The 10,801-nt window shown below is 42.7% G+C and overlaps 1 protein-coding gene across 1 annotated transcript in view; it reads right to left on the bottom strand.

Annotated features, from left to right (window-relative positions):
* TBX20 (T-box 20) overlaps positions 1-9,016 on the bottom strand; it is a 187,882-nt gene extending 178,866 nt beyond the window's left edge. The window contains exon 1 of the mRNA XM_009273498.2: positions 8,770-9,016. Within this exon, the coding sequence (XP_009271773.1) occupies positions 8,770-9,016 (247 nt within the window). The remainder of the gene's footprint in view (positions 1-8,769) is intronic.
* Positions 9,017-10,801: the final 1,785 nt, after the last annotated feature.

Below are 10,801 nucleotides of genomic sequence, written 5' to 3'. Positions count from 1 at the left end.
TCACCCCCTTCTTGTCAACTGGAATAATGTTGGCTAGCTTCCAGTCAACAGGGACCTCCCCAGACTCCCAAGACCTTTGGTAGATGATTGAGAGGGGTCCTGCCATAACATCCGCTAGCTCCTCCAGTACTCTGGGATGCAGCCCATCAGGTCCCATGGACTTGTGAACTTTCAGCTGATACAGCTGGTCCCTTACAATTTCATTGTCCACAAATGGAAAGTCACTGTTTCCACACTCGTGGTCCTCCGATTTAGGGGACCAGGCAGCTCAAGGTCTATCAGTATTATTAAAGACTGAGGCAAAAAAAGCATTGAATGCCTCTGCTTTTTCTTCATCCCTATTTGTCAGGTGACCAGCTTCAACAAGTATCTTGGCTGGGCGATTGGTAGTAGGCACCCACAATGATATCTGCTTTGTCTTCCATCCCCCTAATCCTCACCCAGAGGCTCTCAGCCACATCACCGTAAGGGCTGTACAGTCAAACCTCTCCCTTATATACAGTGCAACTCCTCCACCTCACCTGCCCTGCATATCCCTCCTGAACAGCCTATAGCCCCCCCATTCCATTTGCCTACCTCACTTTGTGGGAAGATGTTCAGATCTTATCTAAAACCCTGGCAAATCTCCTTTTCCTTTAGGTTTTAGTATTTTGAGTACTGAAAGAGTAAGGAAGGTAGCGTTCTTGTCATTTTGTACGTTTGTTCCAAAATTGGTATGTACAGACTATGTAAATAAGGGCATTTAGACCATATACATTCATTTGGTTGTGGTGATGCCAGAGGTGAAAGAAAGGGGTTTGGTTCCCTCTGCATGAACTTTACAGAGACATAGAAAGCACGCTGTTTAGGGTGAGGTCGTCTTCTTGGAAAGAAGGCCTGAATTGTTTTGTATTCTTTACCGTATTTTTCCTTGCACTTCAATAGCTCTTTTCCTCCTTTGGCGCAGGAAAACACCTGTTTCCATGACATGTCCTTGCAGAACCCAAGTCTGTGTGAAGTAGAAGTTAAAGTTTTACCTCTTTCATCTCAGTAATGAGGCTTCTGTCTCAGGACTTGTGTCCCTCAGGTTTGTTGTCCTGATGCATGCATGTTTCCCAAACTTTGGTCACGAGGGCACAGAACTCAGCATTGTGCCCCATTGGGGTGTGGAAACCTTCTTGGCAAGCTGGGGTATGGTCCTTAACAAAATGCATCTTTCCCCACCTCTCCCTAAGTTGCTCTGTACCAGTGGATAGTGGCTACCTTGGTCATATCACCTGCATGCTGTGGATCACAGAAGCCACCTATCTATGAGAGGGACAGAACTTCATTGAAATAGATTATTTTTTCCATTGGCTGCATTCAAATCCTAAACATATTTCTTTGCCTCCCAAAACCCAGAAGTATCTCGGATCAAGGGACAAGCCTTCATATAAAATGAGAAGGCTCTCCTAATTGTGAAAGTTTCTTATCTTAAAGAGCTAAATGGTGAAATATATATTGTTAGAGTACCCATCAGCACTGCCAGAGGTCTGTCATTTCCATTACGAGCCAGAGTACTGAAGATAAACTAGAATTAAGCTGTTATTGTTCCGTGTGTTAGAGCCAGCCCCAGCACAGAATGTATCAACTCATGTACGTTAATTACATTTTTAACTGAATTTGATCTCAACTTACTCAAATTCAGAGAGTTGAAATGAGGGTGGATACAAACAAAACAAAACAAAAATTTTTCTCTAAAGAAGGGCAAAAAAAATTGTTCTGGCCATTCATATGGTCAAGAAATAGCCATTCAAACTAGCCAGGTTCACAGAACAGATGGTTTGGATACAGTGAGCCTATCTTATAAATAGAGCTTCTTGTATTTTAGGTTGGCAGGACAAAGACTAAGAGGGGACATAATTGTTCCTCTCTGTAACTACAGCAGAACAGTATGTGCTAGAAGAGAGAAAGCTGAGGTATATCTGTTGGTTTAGTATATAAAACCCAGCTTTGTACAAAATTGCAGTGGAATTTACATACATTTACTTTAGAAATTATGTCAGCAGAGATCTTCTGGATCACTGATGCTGTCATGGTCAAATGTTGCAAATTCGGTCTTTCAGAGATTGATCAAGGGCAATCTTAAGAGCAGGTAGGTTTGCTGCTGTCCCTGCTGCCATTGGAAAGCCATGCCAGAGCCCCCCCGCCTTCAATATCCCTTCTTCCAATTTCCAGCCAAACTCTTTTATGGTCAGTTGTTCTCATGCCAACATTTTATTTTAGGCTAAACAACAATCTTTCCTCCTTGCTCTTTGTTCCCCTCGTGTACACTGATGGTAATTATAGCCTCTTCACAGATGTCTTTTTGCTAGACCAAGTAAATCCTGCTCCTGCAGTCCCCCCTCAAAGGATTTTCATTTTTCTGGGTGCACTATCTGTCCTGTCCTGTGCGCAGTGGTGTCTAGGACCGTATGCAGTATTTCCTATGAGATTGCACTGATGCTTTGCCCAGGGCTATTGGTTTTCCCTCCTCTGCTGGAAATGGATCACCTGATGCGATCCTAAGCTATATTTCCCCTATATTTTCCCTTTTCACAGACTGTCACACAAATATTCATAAGTAATCCTGCCTGTCATTAATTGTCACTATCATTTGTCCTCTACATCATGCTTCAAGAGAGTTTCCAGCCACCAGGAGACCCAAATTCTGGAACAGACTCAACTCCTACGACGGGGTGGGGAGCAAAAATCCTAACTAGTTTTAAAACTCAGCCTGATAAATGAAGAGGAATATATGATGTGACTGCCTGAAATATCAGGAGTCTGGACCTCATGATCCGTAAGGACCTTCCCTATCCTGAGTCCAGAATTACTAAATATAATATACGATAGAGTCACTAAAAATATCTAGCTAATCGCTCACATGCCAATAACATTTTAGGTGGAATTTTGAAGAGTAAGAACGAGCTGAGTACCTAAGTCCCTTCAGCCCCTATAGAAATCCCAGACACTTTTTAATTACACTTACTTTCCAGTGGTGGTTACAGAACTATATTCACGTAGAAAGTTCTTGTTTCCTGGTATTAATACACTAAATGAGCATAACAGAAAGTTGTAGAATGAAAGGAATATCCATGTTTTAAACACGCAGAAATGAAAAACAAAGGAGAGATTAGAAATTCTGTGCAGTTGCAAAAGCCAGGAACTGATCTCACCTCTCCCAATCCTCCCTGCAACACCTAATTTGTGTGAACATCTCCCTTCCTGTGTTGTGCATCTACTGTTGAGTGAGCCAGAGGAGGCTGAATCAGGAAACATATTTCCCATTTAGATCTGAAACCGCTTGGCTCCATGGTAGTCAATCTCCGTCGCATAAAGCAGACACAGAAAACAAGAATAGTCCTGAGGAAGTTGTCTCCTGTATTCCCATGTTCCCTGCTATTCCTCAGTTGTCTCATTGTTCCATTAGAAGAGCATGGATATGACAATGAAAGTCTCACTTAGGGTAGCATTTTCTAAAAAGCCTACTTAAGCGCTCAAATCTTACTTCTAAAAATAAGACATATATGACTAGCTCCAGTGAAGAACGAAGATATCGAAAACATAATTATAAATAGCAAAAATGCAATACAAAATCACAACCGAAGACTCCCCTCCCCATTCAGCCCCTACCTGCCTTCCCTGGTCACCTGTTGTTGATTTTCAGGTTCCCTGGTTTCATGTATCCATACCAAAGCACCACAATATTGGCTTGATGTCCGCCATGTGCCAAAGCTCAGCTGGGCTTCAGAAATTAGGTATTTGACCCCCAGGGCTCTGAGAAGGGGAGAAGAAGAGGAGTGAGATGGCCAGATCACACCTATATACACCAGCAGTATGAGGCGCTCCAAGAAATAAAGAAGTCCCATGGCAGCCTAGGGATTACAACAAGCAGGATGGCAACTCAAGAACATAGTAAAGATAGACCTAAGCCCAAATCCCTCCTCTGACTGAGGGGATCCTGTGCCCCCCACAGCACACCTCACCCCAGAACTTCCCAGTTACCCCAAAAGGGGACATTTTCTTGCTTCAGATGTTCTGCTTAATAAAAAATCCTAATTCTTTAATTGAAAAATGCAAGAGCAAGACTTGGCAGTCTGGTCCCTGCTGTAAGGATGGTCTATGTATTATCCAGCAAGTGTTTAACGTAAAGACTTCGGCATGGTACTTATGTTTCTTTCTGCATAAGATCCTAAGTTACTTCTGAAAACGGAACTTAGATGTTTTTGACAATTGTGTCTTTTTTTATCTATCTAATAGATTTTTGAATTCAACTAAAGTCTTTACCTCCATAATTTATTGTGGCAGTGAGTTCCACAGATTAACTATATGTGACATAAAAGGGCATTTTCTTTACCAGTTTTAAATTTATTGCCTTTTAATTTAATTAGGTATCCTCCTGTGCCTCTTTCACAAGACAGGATAAATAGGAGCACCTGCTGACCTTCTTTGTGCCATACATTATTTTATATACCTTTGTCATGTCACTTCTTATTAGTCTCTTTACTAAACTAAATAGCTGTAATCTTTTTAATCTCTCCTATTATGGGATACTCTCCAACCTCTAATCGTTTGCTTTGCCCTTGCTGAAAAGTTCTTGGGTATTCAGGACTCTCTAGGTATTAATTTAAAAGTAACATATAATTTACAATAATTTGATCTTCAGAAAGTCTTGCATTGTTTAAGCAACTAGGTTCCTTCTACTATCCATCCTTTCTATACTGGTGCAGATTTATCAGGAAAACAGTGCCTCTGGGAATGATCCTTGTTGGTAGCAATATTTGCAAACAAGAGAGACCAAGCTCAGCCTCCAATACATTATGTATTTGGGGTAACACTTTGGGGCGTACCCCAGCTCGGGGCTGGTTTTACATTCACAATTAGTTTGAAACTGTAGTCAAATCCATCCCACAGGCACCCCTCCAACACCAATGCCCAGAGGCACCCCTCCGACACCAATGCCCAGAGTGTGCTTCAGGTGACCTTACCAGACCTTCCCCTAGCACTTTCTGCCAAGTTTCTTCTCAACAACTGTGGGTTGGTGATTTCATTTCCTCTTTGTGGAGGTGGGTCCCAGCCAGCAGCTCACGACGGGGAGTCCCGGCACTCAGCACGAGCAGCTCACCCAGTGCTCCCAGCTCAGGTTCCTGCTGTTGATGGAAACTAGAAGAGATAATCTCCAGATACAGTATCTCTGAGTTATCACATTTGCTGAACAGATAGAAATTCATGCAAGCATTGAACGGATAGCTCAGTGTAGTGTCAGTGCCAAAATGCAGTGTATAGTTCAGGAGTTTGAGAGTCGTCAGAGCTTTCTCATCTCTCCTAAATATTTTTGGGTTCACGGTTTCTTTTTTAGCAGCCAGGGAGGCTAGGTGAGCTCAGGTGGGTTGCTAGCTCCAGCGTAGGATAATTTCTACCACCAGCACACAGCAGCACAAAACAAAGGTGTTCTCCTGATGTAACTCAACTGTGGCTTAGGAGGAATTATCTCCAGGTATTATAGCTCCTTGTCTGCATTTAGACAGTGTCTGTTCTGCACCCCAGAAAGGTCTCTCGGCCATCATCACATTTCTTTTAGGGTTCAGATTCTATTCTTGAACACTGTAATTTAAATATTATAATCCCTCTGTCCAATTGACTCACAAAGGCAATTTCCCTCTATCTTCTTCCTTAAGCCTCCCCAACAGGGACTGGCCTTCTCAGGGCCTGGTAGCCGTGCCACACCAGGGCACCCAAGCTGCTGGGCCCAGAAAGGGATGCAACATCCCACTAGATATTTAAGCTTTGCTAAGAGTGAGCAGTCACGATGCCAGTTCATCCCACGCCAACAGCTTCTGGTCTGCAGGTGCTAAGAAGAAAATGAGTGAAAACTCTCCCTCTCTTCTTTTTATTAAACAGTAAGACATCCTTTTTCCACACACGCAAAAAGCTGAAGCTCTGGGTTCACTCCAGTTGCCTAACCCCAGGCACCTAGTACCACTGGAGATGCCACAGGTAGTGGCAAAACCCACAGCCGGTTGGGAGATACGACACAGAAACTATGGCAGACCCTCATCCTTCTGATCAGGACCTTGATACCAGCTGCTGCAGCCCAGGGCATCTCAAACAGCAATTCTTAGGACTCAGGCTGAGCCTTTTCTCTGAAACTTTAGTCCCAAATCAAGCACCAAAAAAATATTTTTTGTGGAAAGTGGCTGAGTATTCACAGTTCAGCTGTCTTCAGAACCATCACGTTAAAGGGCATCTAATCCCAACGATTGCTTTCTGAACATAACGCTCACTGGAAGGGGAAAAGAAAGCCCTAGCACAATCTCGTTTACGTGGTGTTTCTAAAGCAACAGCACTCCCGAAATTGCGTAGGAAAACAGAGCCATCTACAGGGGAAACCATTCTGGTTTGGCAAAAAAACGGATCCAATGAAGCAACGCGTGATCCTGTGCAACCAGCACAAGGGCAGGACCAGCCAAACGCCATGTTACCAGCAGAATGATGAAGGTTACACAAATGTATTCTGTATAATAGAAGTTTTGTGAATCAGGTTTAGAGTCTCTCAGATTCTTTTCTTTTATAGTTTTAGCAAACCAATTCCACGAGCATTCAACCAATGCAACAACTAACTTAGTTTTCCAGTAACTACATCTTCACATTAGAGTTACTAGTAACTGCTGGAAGACACTTTTACTGGTACACACCTTGTACACCTACCCAGGACACAGGCTCTGTCCGAGGCTGTAGTCCCACCCCACCTTTTCACACTCAGGTCCTTTCCATCAGCCCTTTGCCCCTCGGTTACCTGGGCATGCCCATACCGTATCAGAGACATGCAAGTTGTCAAGCAAGCTGTACCTAACATAGTGGCTATAGAAGATGTAAAACAACTCATCCTGCCTGGTGTACAATGGAAAAAGGCAATGTCTGGCACTTTTTTGGTATTTAATAGTGTATGTTCAGTTCCCTGCTGGTGACTGTAACAACCAGTAGATAAAAATTTGCAATCTCACCAACGGCACACGGAATGACTCCTAGTTGCCTTTCTGCCTCCATGGAAAAAATCTCAGGGCTGAAGTCTCCTTAATTCATTTTCCTATTGTTTAACTGTCCCACTACATGTCTTCAACAGAGAAGACATTAAAGTAAAGAGAAAGGAAGGAAAAGAAGAGTTGGTTGAAAACAGTGACTGTTTGGACCAGGGTACCTGGAAACCTTAAGAAACTGTAGTGGAGCAGCTGCTTAAAATGCCATATTAGGAAATATAAGGTCCTCAGTGTCAGGGGCTGCTACGACTTAGGGAAACAGCTCTAAGAGTTTACTCATGGCCAGATGATAAAGGATGTTCTGTTACGTTAACACAGGGGCCTCCATACTTAGCTGGATTAAGCCAATTAAAATGGCACGAAATCAATCTTTCTTTAAATACTTAAAAGCAGAGCAAAAATTAGGTTGAGCAAACCCTCCCAAATTGATTTCCATTTCTGTAATGACTGATTTATGTGATATATAAAGTTCAGTTTCATATCTAGCTGGACTTCTAAATGTTTGTACGTTCTTACTTATTCAATCATATTCTCTTGTAGGATTATTATTTTAAACTCATCCAGACTTGAGCTTTTTGAGTTATTAGAAAAAAATTCCATAGACTTACCTTTGGCTGAATTTAATAATAGTTTTAATTCAATTAAATCTAATTGAATTACATTAAATGCATCCTGCAATTTTATATGTACTGACTGAGCTGTACAGTCAATGGAATAAAGTCATCAGTGTAACAGTATAGCTTTGAGCTTTAATATTGTTGATATAGGTCATAATATAGGAAACTAGGACTTTTGTGGGTAGAAAAGATTTCCCTTGGCCTAGATAGTCTCAAGTTCTGTGTCAAAAAGAGCAATGGTTGTGCCTCATACTTTATAGCTTCCATCTGGTTCAGATATCACACACAGAGATAGCAAACAATGACCCCTCATGAGATCGCTATTGACTTCAGTGGGAGCTGGATGGCGTGGGAGGGTTAGAAAGGAGGATCATGTATATGGGTTGTCTAGAGCCTTGCTAGTACAGGACAACTTGGGTCCACCATTCTCCTTGGCCAATTATATCTGAAGACAAAAACTAGCAAAAGATATTTTGAAACTTTTTGAAAGGATTTTGCTGCTCTTTCTTGTGTTTTAACAATGAGTTTAAATTAAAAACACATGGCAATCAATTAGACATGGACTGTAAGCTCTCCCAGACAAGGGCTGCTCTTCTTGTGTATACATACAGGGTGAGATATGTTGCTGTTAATTTTAACTATCTAGGAGTCGTGTCTAGTCTAAAGCAGTTGTCCAGGCTTCCACTGAACTCTTTGCGGAGAGTCCTTCTAAGCAATCCACCCCATCTATCTTTGATGACATATATTTTAGGACTATGGAAAAGTTTTGCGCTGACTCATATTTATACATTGCCTCATACGAGCAAAAATGCTGTTTTAACCCCATCTCCTTGCCTTGCCACCCACGTAGTCCCAGTCACTCATAGCCTCAATAAATGGAAGGGAGGGGATCTCCTCTGTCAGGATGGCACTTTTGCATTCCTGCTACTACCCTGCTTGGTTAAAATCAGTCCACCTGGGGGAAGAAAGCCTGCAGGAGGCCCAAAAAAGGGTCTGAGTTGTGGAGGTGGAGCACTGTTCCCCAGAGGCTGATGCCACCGGAGGCAAGAGGTGTGCAAGCAAGGAAGTTGCAGATGGTAGAAGTCAAACAAACATCTCTAAAAGGGGAGCTGGACCTGGAAACGAAGGAGAGATCTCTAGAGCTTGATCTTCAGGCAGGTTGTGCAATTCTTGCTCCAGCACATCTGCAGTCATTCTCTGCTCCACGTTGCCCAGGAATTCAATGAGCACTCTTTCTACTCCGTCATCCAAGTCACTAGTGAAAATACCGAACACCACCAGACCCAGGGTAAAGCTTTTTGATATCGATTCCCAGCTCAGCGGTGACACACTGAGAGCTGTACGGTTTCCAAACAGCTGCATACCTAAAGTGTTAGATCTGCTCTTCTCCTTTTCAAGGTGTGTCAAAATAGTCTAGAATAGATGTTTTGTTGAAATGTGGTGCAAAATCAGTTCTTACAGAAAGCCATGGCTAGAAGAAAGGCACTTGAGTAGTTAAAGTTTAGCAAATGGGATCATTGCTGAGATTTCTGCACACGTGTTTATGCCCTTTTGTGCCTGTTCTCTGACAAAAGTGAGCAGCAACTATTTTTATCACTACAACAGCACTTCATGCCCAGAAATCTCCACTAAAAAAAGTCAGTTGGCTTCCAAAGGCACAAATGTGTGAGAGAGGTCAAGAAAGCAATATTAAATACCAACAGCTGCTTCACTCACTATCCTAAACTTGGTTAAAATATACAACTTCCTTTGACTGTTATTTTTTTTCCTAAAGGGATAAGCCTAAATCTAAATTATGTTTCTATTTTTTATAGGACGCTGTGTAATTTTCAGGTCATTGTAAAATATTTCTTCAGGGACAAACTCACAGTAGACAGGCTTCATACTTGCCTCTGATTTTCTGTAAAAAGAACGTGTAACTCCTTCAGGTAATGGGAAGATAGAACAAGTATCTGGTTAATCAGCTAAATTAGAAAACAAAAAGAAAAACATTCTGTAAAAAGAACGTGTAACTCCTTCAGGTAATGGGAAGATAGAACAAGTATCTGGTTAATCAGCTAAATTAGAAAACAAAGAAGAAAAACATAAAACTGGAAGTTAGTCGCATGGTAGGCACGTTGTCTTTATGAGAACATATGTGTACGTTTGGGATAAGTACAGGGAAAGGGGCTTCTCTCAAAGATATTTACTTTCTAGTAACAGGAAGAGAGGAAAGAAGTAATCTAAGGGATTATCTGCACCAGATAAAAGCGCTTGAATAAACTCCCATGCTTATTAACAGCTCATCTCCCAGAAAACATAGCAGAGCCCATGGACAGAGCAAAAATGGATGTTTACCTCATATAAAATTTTCTCCCAGGCTCTTCCAGTATGAGGAGTAGGAGTAGATGAGGAAATCTGTGGGGAAGAGGTCTGCAGGGTTGCCCCTCTCCCACCCTAAACCACCATCCTGCCTCCCCCCCCCCCCCCGACCCCCCCTAACCCCCCATCCTCCCTCCCCCCCCCCCCGAGCTCAGCAAGCCCACGTAATGCTCTCTCCGTTCATGTTTTACTTTGTGTAAAAGCAGGGGGGAAAAATTAGTTCGCAATGCACTTAGGGAAGGTTGTCAGCTGTGGGAGAAGCAACTGGGAGACAACTTTTTCTGCTTCTCCACAACTGGCCCACATAATGGCTGGCTCTGGCTCCGAGTCTCAGGTTTTCCAGAATGCCAGATGAGCTTTTCAGTCAAACATACAAACCTAACCTTTATTGCTGCTAATTCCACTGCACAACCCTGAGGAGATACCTCTACATTGCAGCCTGAGCTCATGGCTGAGCTCCATACGTGCTGACCCCAAGTTTGATGCAAGCTGGGCAGGACTGCAGCGGATCCTCACTGGCCATCTGCGGGGGCAAGAGAAGAACAGAAGACCTAACAGGCATGAGAAGAGGTTTCTCCATGAGTTCTCTCAACCAGATTCCCCTCTTCCGAGTATGTTAACACAACGTAGCACAGTAGGAAGCCAGACACATGAAGCTTGGCTACTAGGCACTTTCCTTAACCACACCAGTCGCTGCGCTGAGTGGGCATCCACAAAGTCAAGAACCATAGGGAAAAATGCTGATAGCTAAACTTACTTAAAAGGACAGAAACTCAGCTGGGATAA

This window comes from Aptenodytes forsteri, unplaced genomic scaffold (assembly GCF_000699145.1).
Source record: "Aptenodytes forsteri isolate BGI_AS27 unplaced genomic scaffold, ASM69914v1 Scaffold270, whole genome shotgun sequence".
NCBI classification, from domain to species: Eukaryota; Metazoa; Chordata; class Aves; order Sphenisciformes; family Spheniscidae; genus Aptenodytes; species Aptenodytes forsteri.
Note: the sequence above shows the minus strand (reverse complement) of the source record. Positions and strands in the feature narration are given on the sequence as shown.